This window comes from Diplodia corticola, assembly GCF_001883845.1.
Source record: "Diplodia corticola strain CBS 112549 chromosome Unknown scaffold12, whole genome shotgun sequence".
NCBI classification, from domain to species: domain Eukaryota; kingdom Fungi; phylum Ascomycota; class Dothideomycetes; order Botryosphaeriales; family Botryosphaeriaceae; genus Diplodia; species Diplodia corticola.
Window position 1 is genome coordinate 406,576 of NW_017971491.1, and position 16,420 is coordinate 422,995.

A 16,420-nucleotide genomic window follows, 5' to 3' on the forward strand; every position below is an offset into this window, starting at 1 on the left:
AGCGAAAGATTGGAAAAATGATACGATGCGCGTACGCATGCGTAGCCGCCAATTGCACCCAGTACTCCCTTTGCCGCCGTTTGCTCGAAATTTCATGCGTTTCGTTGTACAGGCCGTTTGAACTGTTCGTGAGAGACAGCCGCCCTAACATATGAGTGGGGAAAAAAAAATGACACCAGGAAAAAGACCAGAAAGTACGACTTCCCAGCTGAACATCCCCCTTACCCCATGCATTTCGCCTGATAAACGTCCGAACCCGCCAGTATTTATCCGTGTAGTGTTTACCTGAAGAAAAGATGCGCCGAGCATTAAACGTGTCGATATAATCGAAATCGAGCCCGTGAGCATCAAGAAATTCAGCCAGAGCAGCCAGAGAAAGCCAGCTCTTCTAAGATCAAACGACCCCCCTTCACTTACTACTCCTTCTTCTCTATTCTTGCAGCGATAAAAGACCGTTACATGACTGTCTGACCACGAGCGCCCATGGGAGGCCGGGGCAATTGTACATCCTCAAAGGCATAAGCACTCCTCTCCCGACCCCTCGGAGCATATCGAACATCTGCCTCGGAAAATTTACGGCTGTACTGGACGTCTGGCGGCGTGTAGCTGTCGTTACGCCTCAGCGGCGGACGACCCGTGGGCATTTCTTCGCGGCGCAACGGCGTTCCAGCATGCTTCGGGATCTCGCCAAAATAGGCTCGGTCGTAGCCGCGATCGTCATGCGATTGTCCACGCACATGATCGGGAGAGACGACGTAAGTGCGACCGCGCTCGTAGGGATCTTTCTTGGGCGATCGACCGGATGGGACTTGATTTGTCGATGCGCGTGCCATGTGCGGCCGGCGCGCCTCCGAGTCCATGGGATACGTGTAGCGAGCTGTCTTCTCCGCCTGCATGGTGCGCGCGCTCGGCATTCTCTCGCGGCCGCTGTCGTCGCTGTCGCGGTCGGGGTGCCGTTCCCGGATTGGAGAGCGACTGACGGGTTGGCGAGGAATGCGCTCGCTACTGCTTGTCGGCTCAACAGTGACGGTGTTGTAGAAGTCGTCGTCTGTGGTCATTGCGACACCGCCTTCAGCGCCGTACCGGTATGCGGTTCTAGTCGTCGTCGTTCGGGCTGTAGGCACATTCCTGCTTTCCTTTTCTTTCTCCTTGTCTGAGATGGAAGGGGTGCTGGGCGATGAGTAACCAGAATCGTTCATGTTGTGCCTGTGCACCTCAGTACGCAGCGGCTTTGATGTGTTGGCCTTAGACTTCTCCTCCTGGCGCGAGGCCTTCTGGGCTGGCATTGTCTCAGCCCGGCGCATCTTGGGCGGTGCTTGAGTCTCTTCTCTGTCCCTGCGGCTGTCGTACGAGTCAATGGTTGCGGATCGCTGAACCTCAGCAGCGCGCATCGCCTGTTTCATGGCTGCCGGCGAAGATTCGGCCTTTTCAAGTGTAGGTCTTCTCGAATCCTCATCGTACTCCGCTTCGGCGGCTCTCGCCGGCTTTCGCGACTTGTCCCGACTGCCTTGTCCGTGTCTGAAGCCTGAAAGTATCCACGGTTCTCTAGAAGCCGATCGCTTGGACGAACTCTTCTCCTTCGGCCGGACCTGAGCATACTTGGTCGATCGGCTCGCCGAAGAGCGGACAGGCGGCTCCTCCGCCGGAACAGACGTAGCGCGATGTTTTGAAATGTACTCTTTGGCCGCCGCGCCTTGATCCAGGTACTTTTCATAACCTCTGTCGACGTCAGGCCGACGACTTGATGGCCTACGAGAGCTTTCTCGGCCACGAGTAGCGCGTTCCCGTTCTCTCTGTTCCTCCTCCCGTCGAGCGGCAGCCGCGGCAGCCTCGGCCTTTCTTCTAAACGCCTCCTTTTCACGCTCTTTCCGGTCCTCCTCTTCCTCTGCCTGGCGCCGAAACTCTCTTTTCCGCCTTTCCTCTTGGCGATAGCGCTCGTCCGAATCGCTGTCATTGTAGACGGGTACGAACTTCTTCTCCTCACGATCCCTCCTCTTCGTCTGATCCCGGGTCTTGGCCCGGTCACCTCTACTGCTGGTGGGCACGAAGACGTTGACGAAACTAGTACGACGCGACGACGACGTCTCTTCCCGGCCGCGGGTGGTATAGCCATACGAGTGCTTCGCACTCCGTGGCTTAGGGCGGGGCTCGTCGTAGCGGTCCTCCTCATCATAGTACTCGCGCGGTCTCGGCTCCTCGTAGGCTCTCGACGAGGGGCCGCGGGGCGGGTAGGCGGTCGAGCCGGATGGCGTTCTGACATCGTAGTTGGCAGCGGGAGAAGGGCGACTCGTCTCGGCCTTGGCAGCGCCTCGTGCGTGCTGCCTCTCCATGGCCTCCTTCCGAAGCTCGGCGAGGCGAACTTGGGCATTGTAGCGTTCCCGCTTGTCGTCGTCACCGAGGATTTCGTAGGCTTGCTGGATCTTGTGGAACTCGGCGCTCTTCTCGGCCTTCTGCGTCGGGTCGGGGAACTTGTCTGGATGTGTCTTCAGGACCAGCTTGCGGTAGGCCGTCTTGATGGCGGTGGAGTCGGCATCTTTGGAGAGGCCGAGGGCGGCATAGGGATCGGGTGGTAATGGTGAGCCCATACTCGACAGTGGTGGTGCAGAGTGACGGTGGGCGGGCTATTGGTCGCCAGATTGGCTGCAGGGGGCTTGTGCGGTGGTGCTGGAGAGATTGCAGAAAACCGCAGCGGCTAAAGCAAAGGATGGGATATTTCTTGCGAATGGAGCATTAGGTGAGCTCGGGAGCGGATGACGACCCAGCGTCGATATGCGGGCGTTGACGGGTGTGGTCAGTGGTGAGGGCGCGGGCCCCGGCTTGTAAGGAGATCGTGGAGAGACCAGTGCCCAGAACTGCCCCTGGGTCTCGCCCGCCGATTGTCGCCCCACGAGATCCGCGGCTGAGGCAAATCAGGGCGCGCGAGTCGGATGCGGTGGAAAATAGGTAGGACGTGGCGGACTGGGAAGCGGGCGCAGGCGTGTTGCTTAGGGCGGGCGCGAGGGAGTGACGGCGAGGCCGTGGCCGCGATTGCGAGCAGCGATTGCGAGCAGCAGCGGCCAGCAGGAACGAGGCTTGGGCGGAATGCAGGATCGAAGCGGTGAGGTGCGTGCTCAGCTACGTCAACCGCGACGATGGCGTTCCACACTAGCAGGGCTAAAGGCTGCAGGCACGCGGCGGTCCAGCCAGCACGATAATAATAATAAGAGAGCAGGAGCGGCGGCGCGTGGCGGGGAAAGAGCGGCCGGTCATCGAAGGCACAGATGGAAGGCACGGCGGCGGCGGGTGGCACTGCGGGTGCGCAAAAACCATGCGGCCACGGGCGGCTGGCGTGCTTATTGATGCTCAGCAACAGCCTGCCACAGCCTGCAACGCCCTGCAACAGGCCCGCCTGCAAGTACCGGAGCGTCATTGGCCTCTGCGGCGTGCGAGATCCTCGTGCGCTGCGTCCGATCATGCACACAGCGTCCTCACTCGCTGCGCCCACGCCCACGCCCATGCCCACGCCCGCGCCCGCGCCCGCCGCCCTGCCCCCAGCCCGCCTGGCCCATCGTGACCGCGAAGCCGCCAAATCACCGTCGCTTGCCCGCCAGGCCGCGGGTGTCGCGGCGGTTAGCAGGGCAGCCGGCCAATGGCAGCTCGCAGCCCGCCACGCAGCCGGGCCTGCCGCCCGCGGCCTTCGCTGCGCCCTCGGTCTCATCCACCAAGTCGCACGCGCGACGCCGGTCCTTCTGGAATCATAATAATGTACCACATTTATTCGATCAACGGACCCTGCTGGGCCCCCCCCCCCCGGCGGGGAACAACGTGGTGTGACAGGCAACCCGCCAGCGCCTACCTCGCCATTCAGGTCCCGTCGGCGCCCCAAGCCGTGGGGCTGCAGGATTGCGCACTGCAGCCGGGCTGCCAATCCGCCGTCGCTCCACCACCCCGTGTGCCCGTCCAGGCGGATCTGGGCAAGATCCCCTACTGATCGCCCTGTCCAGCACCCGCGGCCTGCCCTCAAATGCCTCAGCCAACCCGCGCTCCTCGTTCCGTTCCGTGCTCCGGCCCCCATGACCCTGTCCGCCCAGCAGGGATTGTCCTGCTGAGCTGGACCGACTGGGCAAAGCCGCTACTGCTGCGGGGCACGCATTCGGGACCAATCGATAAGACAGCGTCCCGTACGGCCTAGCCGCAAGCGGGTACGTGTGACTGCGAGGACCCATTCCTTACGTGTGCTGCCATGATTGCTGGTGGCCGTGAGCGCAAGCCTCGGGAAGCCGCTTGGAGCTGTGCCCGTCGTGGCCGGTGATGAACTCACGGTACATCATACTCGCGGGGCTGGTGCAACCTGAGCCTCGACCGGCCAGGCGGGTAAATCAAGGTCGACAACGATCGGCTTGTTGAAGCGCTTCGGACCGCTGTTTCCGTAGTAGCTCTTCGCCATGACGGCGGCGTTCACGATGCACGTCTCCCGTCTGCCCAGCCTGCCGCAAAGCGCCGCTGCCCGCCGGCCGCCCAAGCGAGAGATGAGCTGTTCGTCGCCTGGCGTTTGATCTGTCGCAATCGCAGCCGGCCGGGCGGCCGACGGAGGCTGGAACGGTCTGCAAACGCTCTCGCGGTGAAAAGCAGGCGGCATGACATCAGGCTGTGACGAGGCTGTCTGATGAACTGTCGCGGGCGTGAACGACACGCTGTTGGACACGACGGTGCTGGTGTGGTCCAAGTCATTGTCTATTGGGCTGCCTCCCCTCACGCTGAGGTCCACAAGCGACTGCTTGTTGTTGCCTGTCCCCGGGTCTGTCCAGATGTCCGTCCGCTCTTCCATGACGGCTGCCATTGGCACGTCGATCTTCCAGCGGATGCGCTCAGATCCTCTGCCTTCATGCCGATGGCCGCACACATGCAGAGAGGGCCGGATGCGCATAAGAGCCTCTCGCAAAGCTCCACAGCCGTCTGCAAGGCCCTTGGAGTTTGTGTCACAATTGAATTGCGGGGGAGCATGGGTGATCAGCACATCAGTGTCCAACGGAATCGCGTCCCACACCCTGTGTCCGTCTCGACGATTGTACTGGAAGCCCCACAAGCCACATTCCGGCGAGTACGGGCTGCCGAACACATTGAAACGGGTACATGGGCCGGCAGGGTCGGTCAATTGTATGGTGCGGGCTTCGTGCTGCAGGTAGGTGATGGTTGCGGATGATTTCAGAAGCTGGATGCATGCACCAGAATCCTGGGGAAGCTGATTGTGGAAGGATGCGCCGTGCTGATGGTAAAACGGCTCGTCCAAGGTAACGTCGTGGTTTCCTGCACGGTTTAGTTGATGTCGTGCGGGCACCGCAGCGAGAGGCTTACCAGCCACCACGATCTTGGCCTCGAAGTCGGCCTTCTCCAGCCATGTGACGGTCTTGCGAAGCTCTGAGATGCTGCCTTGATTAGTGAGATCGCCTGCATGGATGAGCACGTCCCCCTTGGGCAGCTTGGGCGTCTGGTTGTGCGTGTCAGAGATGCAGACAAAACGCGTCCTGCGAAGGCCGGGCGCGGAAGTCATGCCCAGCGAGTGCGCGCGCGGCTCCTCTGCTCAGGCGGTATGGATAGATGGTGCGAAGGCTGCAGGCGCGGCTTCTCGAGTAGACGTCGGCAACTGAAGGCAACAGCGTCGGCTCTCGAGCCGCAGAGGCCGGACTGCGCCCGCGCCCGCGCCCACGCCCACGCCCACTTTTCCCCGCAACCGTGGTCCCCAACGCGTGCCCGTCACGGAAACTTATCCGGGGGTGCCGTGGAGTTCAGTCGCGGGTTCTGGCACCGAAGCCGGGCGTCGGTGACCTGATGCGGCTCGAGCTGCGGCTTTCCGGCCAGCTTCAGAGTCTTTATGACCGCCGCGCTGCCATTGAGCGTCCAAACCACCGACCATGGCTCCCATCCAGAACCTAGAGTATTTCCGCGTCGTGCCCCGGTGGCTGTTCGTCAAGATCACCGATGATGCGGGCAACTTTGGCTGGGGGGAGGCAACGCTGGAGGGCCACACGGAAGCCATCGAGGGCACGCTGAACGAGTTCAAGACACGCATCCTCGGGCTCGATGCCGATGACATTGAGCACATCTGGCAGTTGATATGGCGTCTCGGTCCGTTCCCAGCCACCAGCTTCGAGGGCGCCAGCTGACAAGACCGCACCAGGCTTCTACCGCGGCGGACCCGTCTTCATGAGCGCTCTGTCCGGCATCGACATTGCTCTCTGGGACCTGAAGGGCCGCCGACTGGGCCAGCCGATCCACCAGCTCCTCGGCGGCAAGGTGCGCAACAAGGTCTCGGTCTACGCCTGGATCGGCGGCAACCGGCCCACCGACGTCGAGGGGGCGGCCAAGGCGCGCAAGGCCCAGGGGTTCAAGGCCGTCAAGATGAACGCCACCGAGGACATGAACTGGCTCGACTCGCCCCGCGTCCTCGAGTCGGCCGTCGAGCGGCTCAAGACGGTCAAGGCGCTCGGCATGGACGCCGCCATGGACTTCCACGGCCGCGTGCATAAGCCCATGGCGAAACAGCTCGCCAAGGCCCTCGAGCCGCACCACCCGCTCTTCATCGAGGAACCCCTCCTATCAGAGCATCCCGAAGGCATCAAGCAAATCTCGGAGTTGACGACCTGTCCAATCGCCCTCGGGGAGCGGCTGTTCAACCGGTGGGACGTCAAGCGTTTCCTCCAAGGTGAGTAGTGTCGGCCCCGGACCCGAGAGGGAGAGGGAGAAGGAGAGAGAGAGGCTGAGGCTCGAGTTCCAGATGCATCCGTCGACATACTGCAACCCGATGTTTCCCATTGCGGCGGCATCTCCGAGATCAGGAAGATCGCCTCCATGGCCGAGGCGTACGATGGTAAGCAGCAGCTTGGCTTCCTTGACCGCCCCGAACCCGGCTCACTGGTTCTGTGTAACAGTCGCGATAGCGCCGCACTGCCCTCTGGGCCCCATCGCCCTGGCCGCCTGCCTGCAAATCGGAATCAGCACCCCCAACCACGTGATCCAGGAGATGTCGCAGGGCATCCACTACAACACCGAAGCCGGCGACTTCGACATCCACAGCTACGTCGCCGACGCCAGCGTTTTCGCCGTCAAGGACGGCTTCGTCGACGCCCTGACCGGCCCCGGGCTGGGAATCGAGGTCAACGAAGAGCTCGTTCGCAAGGTTGCCCAGACGTCGACGCCGTGGCCGAACGGCGAGTTCTACGGCCCCGATGGAAGCATCCGAGAGTGGTAAGTTGATGGTTGCGGCTATATAGATACCAGATCTGACCGAATTCACATTTAACCTCGCTGGAATCATCATTCACTTCGCCGCAACCAAGGGCAACATCCGATTTAGATGATGGTTACATACGTCCTTGACAGCGCACTTGAAGGCCCACAATTTCAGGAGCAACATTGCCCTTGAAAATAGATTACATTGCAGTAGGTATGCATACAGATATGCAGTATGACGTATCTTAGTATCAGATTAAGAGCCTCGAGAGCGTGGAATATTGATGAAAACGAAAACCAAGAGACCCGACGCGTCCCGCTTACGTCATGTACTCAGCTTGCGTCCCCCAAGCGTTCGTCAGCGACGAGGCGCAGATCTCACTGTGGCGAGACCGGATGTGGCGTTGTGGCGAGTGAGCTGAACCTTGGTGGCGATGGCAGGGTGCATTAACCGCCTTTGCATCTCACCTGCATCGCGGGTAGGGAGTAGACGGATGTGATGTACCGTCAGCATTACGAATAATCGAGGGAAAAAAAATTTTGCTTCGCGCCACCGCCGCTGCATTACCACCTCCGTCGCGGTTGGGAAAAGCTGAGGAGCAAATAGGGGAAGAAACAGTACAAACATTGATAGCCAATCCATCTGGACTTATGTCCTTCACTGGAGAATGAAAGAAGAATAATCTACCTTTGTAGTCACCGGCTACGTCGAAGCACAAACAATCCTAATTCCCATACAGATGCAGAGCCCCAGGGGCAGTCCTCCTACTCATTTGAATATACTGTATGATTAGCTCAATGCTATTTCGATTGTATACCAAGAAAGAAAAAGAAGAGAAGAAAACAGAGTAAAGCTCCGAAGCTGCACCCCGATCAGAACGCTACGTCGCCGCCAGACCAACGCCGTCAACCGTCCCGACGCTTTCAATGGTATCGAGCAGAAACCGAAAAAAAAAAGAAAAAACTCAATGACGATCCTTGCGTCCCAAGTCGTCACCCGACACCATCGTGTACACACCTATACAGGAGAGCTCTGTACTTGCCCTCATATCCAATTATCCATGGCCCTCCTCCTTTCTTTCTCTTTTTCCTTCTCTCTCTCTTCTCGATCACCCATGATCCATTCCAACCCCCTCTCTGGCAAGTCCCTCCACTTCCTACCATGATGGCCAGTCACACCACCTTGCTGTGTTCTGGCCCCAGCGTGATGATGACTGTTATGATGGCCGCCGTGGCCGCCGCCGCCGCCGGTGCCCTGGAACCGCCATTGTCTGTCCCTCGCAGCATCCAGTCTAGCCTTGAAGCTCGCCGCACCCGACGATCCCACGCCTCCGAAGAATGCTGTCGATGAAGTACTGGCGCCGGCGCCGCCACCGGGGGCGCCGGGGTACCCGCCGCCTGAGCCGCCCGTGCCTAGGTCTACGATGTCTTCTTTGGGCATACTGACCTCCGCTTCGCGAAACCCCAGTGGCTGGCGAGCGTGCTGGCTCGAGGACCTGGATGGAAGGGGAGGTGCCAGCGGTGGTGGGTAGTGTGGTGGCAGTGGCGGGCCAGCCGACGAGTTGGTGTTGCTACCGGTGCGCGAATGGGAGCGAGCGGAGCCGGGGTGTGCGTGGAGGCTCACGGATTGCTTGGGTCCGAGAGGATGGTGGTGGTGGTGGGTCACAAGGCCGTGAGTGGCGGTTGAAGAGCGCTGGCTGTGGGTAGTCTCGTTGGAGCGGGTGCGCATGTGGCGGAGGCGGTCCTTTAGGCTTTCAACGCTACCGATTTCCATGAAGCGACCCAAACGGTTGCCGTTCGATGGAGTTTCGAGGCCCGGGCTAGAGGCAACTCTGCGATGCCGTATCGGCGCGCTGGCAAGTTGGTCGTCACTGTCGTAGTCGCTAGTGCTAGAGCAAGCACCAGCCAAGTTGTTGCTGCTGTGGTAGCCGTACCCTAGCCCGACGGCGCTGTTCAAGCCGATGGTATCGGTGCTCAGTTTATGGCCTATGCGTCTGTTCGTGAGCTTCGGGGTGGCGCTTTGAATCCGTCTGATTACGTGTTCTTTCTTAACGGAAGTGCTGCCATCTGCATGGACCGTAGTAGTGAGTTTCGTTGCTGGCTTGTATTTGCGTGGTGAGCGTTCCAATATATTGCCGATCTCACGAAGGTCCTCTGCTTCTGCACGCATGCGTTCAAGGGATTGTATGCGAGGTGCTGCAAACGCGCAGCCTTGAACGGATCTCGACGGTCGTCGGGACAAGGCACGAGCCCGGCGTCCTGTAGAATTTCCTCGTTTTTCTTCGATAGCAGCGGCTACTTGAGCTACAGAATTTGGAACAACATCAAGCGAGTTCTGGCCAGTAATTAGACGTGGTGAATGCTTGACTGAATCACAAGCGAAACATACCATATGTATCAGGACAATAGGCAGCTGAACAGTAACGAGTTTGCTGCAACATGTCAGAGATTGAATTTTCCCGGGATGAGTGAGAGGCGTACCTGTGGGTGCTGCTCACTATGATGTTGAGGAAGTAGCGGACTTCAAAGAACCTGCCTGCATCTGGTCAGCATTGGGTCCCATGGAAGACTAAGGGAGCCCTACCACATTTCACAGTTGCATGTCCGCGAGGAAGCTCGAGATCGCATGTTCTAGTGACAGTTGTATGGGGTGCAACTCCAGACCAGCCGTGCATGCCCTGCTTAATAGAAGTTTTCGCAAACACTGTGCGTTCATTGTTGTCAAAGATCCGGGCCTGGCCGGCTGACTTCTCCAACGTCGAGGCTGCAGTCTTTCGACTTCAGCAATGAAAAGGCCGGCCGAGCAACGAGACTCACATGTTTGTAACACAATATATCCCTTTCCAACTGCAGCTCAAGCCTTTTGATTGTTTTCCGGCTATTGTTTGCAATATGCACGTCAACAAATATGCACGTTCCGCTTACCCAGACTTGTCGGTGAAGTCCGGCTGTGACCCGTATGACCTCGACGGCGCCTTCCCTCGGACGCGTGTACTCGTCCGAAGCTGTTAGTGGGCTTGGGAGGGACATGAGAGCCTTTTCCGCTGTTCTGCTTTCAGTACCGGCTCCAGTCTGTAGGTTCTTGGAAGCTTACGATCGTAGACAGAAAGGAGCGAAACCCCCTGTGAATTACGAACCAAATACTGGACGCCTTTATCCCGTACGAGAAGGGTACAGGATAGTACGTAGCGGATACGAGCAAGCTTTGACTGGAATGGTGGCGGCCCAACATCCAACGGCAGGCTGATACTGAACGGCATCGTTGTGGTGGAGGGATGCAGAAGCCAAAATGGATCAAGCGGGGAGACCTGCTTCACCGAGTCCACCATATTCTCGGGCGGTGGGTTATCCGAGTCGACCAATTCCGTTGCCAGGTCCATGAAGATATCCCTCTTGCCATTCCACATCTCTTCCACTCCCAGAAGGTCCACGGAAATTCTTGCAATTGCTAGAGCTCGCTTGTGGCGTTGACGCTCTGCATCCTCAACAATGATGCGAACATTGCCCTCGAGGCTGCCACCGCCCACAAACAATGGTGCTGCAAGTTGGATGTCCACTGATATACGAGGATGACGGTGGGTTGGGAACTCAACGACTTCATCAGAAGGGTCCCTGGTGAACGTCCTGGAAGGGATTCGCTGCACGACGTCCGAAGAGACTGGATCCAAGCGCGCAGCCACTTCACGCACCGGCGATCTTGAGAGCCCTCGGTTAGGTATTGTGAAGCCGAGGCCCCGTGGAGCAGGCGGAGGCAGCGAGGGGCCACAAGCCATGGTGTTTGCTCGGTTCTTGCGAGTACGCGACGAGGATCTGGGCGGTATGTTTGCAATAGGTATACTGTAGACACTAGAACGGTCGCTGCCTGGAGTCTGGAACGGCGATGGACGGCCGCGGCGGTGATTTGAATGCTGGCTTTCTGCAGGCGAAGTAGCCCTTTTAAGGGACGGCCGCCGAGAATGAGAGCCTTTTCTCGATAGCAAAGATCCTTTCCTTGTTAGAGAACACTTGCGGGCGACGCGACACTCGGTAGACTCTGATTGTAGAGCTTTGCGGTTCGTCAACTCAAGCAGGCTAGGCTCAGTGAGTTCGCGGATATCGGAGAGCGGACGGGTCAAAGTTGACCACGGCGGTGCCCCGGACGTCGACCATGCAGGTGCCTGGCTCATTTGAGGAGCAGGCTTCCTCGGGCCAGGTACCAGCTGCTTCTGCACCGATCGAGTACGTGCGTGGAGTGTGCTTTTCGGGATTGCTGACAACGAGCGCTGAGGACGGATAAGTGCAGGCGGAGGACCCTTTTCGGGAGGCGGGTGAGCTGATTCTGAAGGCCTCAGCATCTCGCGGCACCAGCCCAGCTAAGTCAAGTGAGGTACCATGAAGCCTGCCTGTGGGTGAGCCAGCCGTGGCAAAGTCGACGCCCGGAACGACAGGATGCGATCTCAACTGGCGGCGTTGTTAGACGTGGAGAGGCGCGGATCTGGGAAGCTGGTTACTGGGTGCATGGAGGAACCCGCGACACGCTTAAGTGGTATACTGCATAGTTCTGGCCCACAAACTTGTGTCGATCGGTGAGGTGAATGATGTGAAGCCGAGTGTCAATCCGCGGGGCTGGATGGATCGATCGGACGGGAGATCCGAGCTGTTCGTTCTTGCCCTTCAGTGCGCCGGCTTGTCCATGCAGCAGCCACGACAAGCCGCGCACTTTCCTTCCACACCAGGAAGACAAGCCTGCCAAGAAATGCTTATGTTCTCGACCTGAGAAGATTCCATTGATTTCTTCCTGTTGGTGCCGCCTTGCAGCGCGCACCGTTGAGAGCTTGCGTGGACTTCAAATCATCCTGCGCATTACCTGTGTAGCGAAAAGAGGAAAGTATGTGTATCAAAATTGGGCTGCGCAAAATGGACCGGTTTCCCGATGCGGCATAATCGTGGTGCCGGCTACCATCGAGCCACCGCAATCGCTCCAGAATCTATGTCAAAGCACGTAACGGTAGTTTCAGAAACCAATGCCGGTACGGTACACCCCCATGTTACTCAGTCTGCAAATTGGCGTCCTGAATGGTACCCAAACGCTTTCCAGGTCCCTGGATTTTCACGTGCCGCGGATCCTGCTCGCTTCCCGAATTATGGCATATTCCATGGCTGAGTCTCTCAACACAATTGGCCCTCTGCTCCTGGGCTTGAGTGGACAGTCTAGCCAGACCACAAGATAGCTTGCAGTTTACCTTCAACTCACGCTTATTGTCGGCGTATCCAGGACGCTGTCTTGGTCCAGACAAGTGAATCAACTGCCTCTTGATAGGTGGGTGCGTGCGCGCCTCTACTTCAATCTACGGTGATTGGTGGATAAGGTCATGGCTTCCGGTCCAATGAGTGCCACGCATACATCAAACAGCAGGAGCATTCGACGTCTCGAAACGACGCGCTATGCAGGGGATGGCAGTGTACGCAATGCTATGATGATCGGACGTCTGTGACGGTATCAGTAGATCTGCGGAACGGCGATATGCTGTCATTGATGTGCACAATGCGTGCTGTTGATGCTCGCCTTGGCGTGAGTGGTGGGCAAGAACAAGAACCGCGGAGATGCAAGTAGAGCTGCAGAATGCGGTTCAGGCCCTCCGTCCCCAAGAAACGAAGGCGGCACAGTCAGACGTCCAGTGGTGTCGGAGACCGAATCCCGCAGACTTGTGGAATTGCGAGCAGCATGAGAGCATCATTCCCTCCCATCACGCGCACCCAATAGGGCCAATACCGGCCGCCACGTCCTCCAGACCGACCGGCTCTGCGTCCCAGACATTAGGGGGAGCAGTGGTGCGGCAACGCTGGCGATGAAGCGGAAGGATGGAGAGCAGGCGGGCTGGAATTGGCATGGCGCCCAGGTACATCACGCCAGGCTATGCCCGCTCCATCACCACCAGCGGACGATGCTGAAGACTCTCGGGCTGGGCGGGGTGCAGCCGAGAGCAGGTGACCCAACACACGAACTCGAGCCACCAGCAGGCTGATGCAAAACGTGCGCAGAGAGACGGGCCAGAGGTCAGGGATGGGCAGCAGGCGTTCGCTGGCGTCACGGGCGGCCAACACAGACCCGCCTGCCTCGCCCGAGCCATCGCCAGAGGTCACCCGCCGCCGAGAGTGTGGGGTGCAGCCGACTCGCGCCGCAACGCGCGTTCGCAGCAGGCGGGACGGAAGACGTCAGCGGCCGGGTGTTCGCTGGGAGCAGAGCAGGGCAGAGGGCAGAGCAGAGCAGCGCGACGGGCGGGCGGGCGGGCGGGCAACGCTCTTCTTGAGCGAGGGGCCCGCGGCATCATCGACTGCTGCTCCACCTCACCGCGCAGTGCTGGCACCTCCGAGGAGAAAGCGGACGTGCACGTGGGCGCTTGGCCGGTCTCAGCAAAGGAGTCCCGGCGGGCGCAGACGCCACGGGCGCTGAGTGGTGAGCAGGCCTCGTGCACGCGGGCTCGGGTCGTGGGCAGGCGTGTTGCAGCTGCAGCAGTTCGCTCGATCGCCGTCGTCAGGCAGCGCGGAGGGCAGGCTGGCAGGCTGGCCGGCTGGCTGGCTGGAGGCTGAGGCAGCGGGCGCGGTGCGTGGCAGCGTGTGCGGGCAGGGGCCGCGGGGCGGTGCGGGAGCGGGTGGGCGGCGCTGATTGGGCGGCGCGGGAGGCCTGGCAGGCGAGCGGCAGGCCACAGCGACGGGCGCGCTCTCCAGGCCTCGCAGCGGCGGCGGGCGGACTTTGAGGTCGGCGGCGCGCTCGGGGAGGCAGCACGCGGCCCGACGCAAGAGGGCGGGCGGCGGCGCTCTGGTGAAAAAGTCTGCGGGCGGGCTCCGACGTCGCATCTTGGCTTCCAAAGACTTTGAAATCCCCCGGGCCTGCTCCCTCTGGTCCGCTCTGTTTCCATTACCCAACGTCTTACCTCACGCCAACTTTGCCCGCCCATCGACCGTCACCGCGAGGTTATCTTTCTATTATCAACATTATCAAACGCCCCGACAAACAGACTCACGTCAAGCGCCCCGGATCGCCCGAATCGGCGCAGAAGCGCGCGTGCCCCCCCCGACTGTCGCGTCCGTCCCGCCGCCTGACTGGCCCAGGGCGCAGATGGGCGATAACAACACCGCCAAAGATACGCCTGCCGCAGTAGGCAAGTCGGAGGAGCCGTCGAGGGATGGCTCGGCCAGCTCTATCGCGACCACTCCCGAGCCCGAGGCGGAGTCATATAGCGCCCAGGAGCAGCCCCAGCAGCAGCAGAAGCGCAAGGGTGGTCGTAAACCTGTGAGCTCTCACCCACGCGCTGCACATACTTCGCACCCCGCGCAATGTCTCGCCCTCCGGTGCTAACTAAGCGTCGCAAGATCTATGCCACGTCTGAGGAACGCAAGCAGCGCAATCGCCAGGCCCAGGCTGCCTTCCGCGAGCGCCGCACCGAGTATATCAAGCAATTGGAGAGCACCATCAAGCATCATGAGGAGACGCTGCAGACCCTGCAGCAGAACCATCGCAGTGCTGCAGATGAATGCCTGATGCTTAGGTATAAGAACTCCCTGCTGGAGCGGATCCTGCTGGAGAAAGGTACGCCCACCTGGGTGCGTCTGTAGCTACACCGAGTCTGATACCTGATACCCCGCAGGCATTGATGTCCAGGCCGAGCTCCGTGCAAAGACGGGCAGCCCGCACTTGGGTCCTACCCGCGTGCCGCCCCCAGGATCCGCCGTGCAGCCGCCAATGCAAAGGGCCATTATGAATCGGCACCAGCAGGCGCGCCGCTCGTTTGCAGGTTTCCCCCAGAAGGTTGAAGGCGTGCAGGGCTCGCCGCTCGCCCAACCCGACGGTTCAGTGCCAAACCATTCACCACATTCACAGCCTACTCCTGCTTCTCACTTGTCTTCTCCGTCCACTTCTGCCACGAAGTCGCCCAATTTCATTCCTACCATTTCGCCCAATATCGGGCCAGTGTCTCAATCGCAGCAGCAGCAGCAGCAGCAGCAACCACCGCCCCAACAACCACAACAGCAGCAGCAGCAACAGCAACTACGCCCACAGCCCGCTAGGTCACAGTACAACCCGCTTCCGCCCCAACGCCCCTCGTCTCTGAACACGCAATTCTCGGTCGGCAGCGGCCTGCCAAGCGCGTCGTCGGTCAATAGCGCTGCGGGGAACGGTATTTCGGGGAACGCCAACGGGCCGTCCGCCTTTTACCCTTCACCGTTCCAAAGCCACATGGACCAGCTCGGCAAGTTGTCCCGGTCTCTGATACATGCCCTTAGGCATAGAGCTCTGTTCGTCCTAGATTGACCTCCGTGCATACAGAACAGGAATACGATGCGCAAGCCGACATGATCGACGACCGAGACGCCAGCGAACACTCGGCCTCCACCGCACCATACCCGCCGCAGTTCCCGCCCAACATGCAGCCGCAAGGCACACCGCAGCTCCAGGCCCAAGGAGCCGGGCAGATGGCGCCACAGCCGTTCCAGGGCCAGGATCACTACACGTCGCCACAAGCGCTGCAGCCGGCAGATGGCCAGCACAGTGGCTATGCGGTGTCGGGGAACATAAATCACGGCTTCGACCCTTACGATCCAATTCTCGACGCCGACCCATTCGGACTCTCGGCTAGCATGCACTTCCCGACGCAGTTCTCGTACCAGACAGGATGAAGGTACAGAGGCAATGGCGTTCTTCACTTCGGATGCACGAGTTGACGAGAGATATTTGGGACCAAAAGTATCACTTGTAATGTAGCGGGCGTTTTTTGCGGGGCCGGGGTCAGGGTCGGGGCCAGGGAAAAGGGAAAATTGGGCACTCGGAGGCGTCGTGAGACGGGCTCCGGGGCGAATGTACAGTCAGTCGATCGGGGACAGTCAGACGAGCAGTTGTACACGGCGCAAGCGCGCAGGAGGTGCAGGAACCATCACCTGCGATCGTCCTGATGCGCCGGCTCGCCCCGATGTACATACGTAGCTATTCCAAAGACAGGCCGCCGGCGCGCTGCGTCATGCGGCTGGCGGCGGAGCGAGGAATCCATTGCTGTCCCAACTCGTGCTGTGCAAGCCGTGAAAAGTGCGTGTTCGGGCGAGAATGGGGGGTTCGGTGTTGGTTCGAAGGCCGTCTGCAGCCAGGCCTGGCGTCTTGTTCCGCTCGCTTAGGCTTGGCCCGACCACAATGAGATAATTTCGTCAACGTCCAACCACGTCCCGGCTCGACGACACC

General features: G+C 59.9%; 5 protein-coding genes across 5 annotated transcripts; 2 read left to right on the top strand and 3 right to left on the bottom strand.

The window, feature by feature from the left end:
* Positions 1-455: 455 nt before the first annotated feature.
* BKCO1_12000135 (uncharacterized protein) lies at positions 456-2,585 on the bottom strand (the record flags this gene model as incomplete). The annotated part of the gene is made up of 1 exon (XM_020270628.1): positions 456-2,585. The coding sequence occupies one exon, from the start codon at positions 2,583-2,585 to the stop codon at positions 456-458; it is 2,130 nt and encodes a 709-aa protein (XP_020132584.1).
* Positions 2,586-4,306: 1,721 nt separating this feature from the next.
* BKCO1_12000136 (ser thr protein phosphatase family protein) lies at positions 4,307-5,530 on the bottom strand (the record flags this gene model as incomplete). Its single annotated transcript, XM_020270629.1, has 2 exons — positions 4,307-5,286; positions 5,335-5,530. The coding sequence occupies 2 exons, from the start codon at positions 5,528-5,530 to the stop codon at positions 4,307-4,309; spliced, it is 1,176 nt and encodes a 391-aa protein (XP_020132586.1).
* Positions 5,531-5,891: 361 nt separating this feature from the next.
* On the top strand, positions 5,892-7,228 carry BKCO1_12000137 (mandelate racemase muconate lactonizing enzyme family protein; the record flags this gene model as incomplete). The annotated part of the gene is made up of 4 exons (XM_020270630.1): positions 5,892-6,105; positions 6,158-6,682; positions 6,755-6,847; positions 6,909-7,228. The coding sequence occupies 4 exons, from the start codon at positions 5,892-5,894 to the stop codon at positions 7,226-7,228; spliced, it is 1,152 nt and encodes a 383-aa protein (XP_020132585.1).
* Positions 7,229-8,254: 1,026 nt separating this feature from the next.
* On the bottom strand, positions 8,255-11,543 carry BKCO1_12000138 (arrestin-like protein; the record flags this gene model as incomplete). Its single annotated transcript, XM_020270631.1, has 6 exons — positions 8,255-9,544; positions 9,599-9,641; positions 9,691-9,745; positions 9,794-9,980; positions 10,135-10,253; positions 10,304-11,543. 6 exons carry the CDS (start codon positions 11,541-11,543, stop codon positions 8,255-8,257), a joined length of 2,934 nt encoding a protein of 977 aa, XP_020132592.1.
* A 2,765-nt stretch (positions 11,544-14,308) lies between these two features.
* Positions 14,309-15,867, top strand: BKCO1_12000139 (bzip transcription factor; the record flags this gene model as incomplete). The annotated part of the gene is made up of 4 exons (XM_020270632.1): positions 14,309-14,482; positions 14,563-14,779; positions 14,838-15,440; positions 15,518-15,867. The coding sequence occupies 4 exons, from the start codon at positions 14,309-14,311 to the stop codon at positions 15,865-15,867; spliced, it is 1,344 nt and encodes a 447-aa protein (XP_020132591.1).
* Positions 15,868-16,420: the final 553 nt, after the last annotated feature.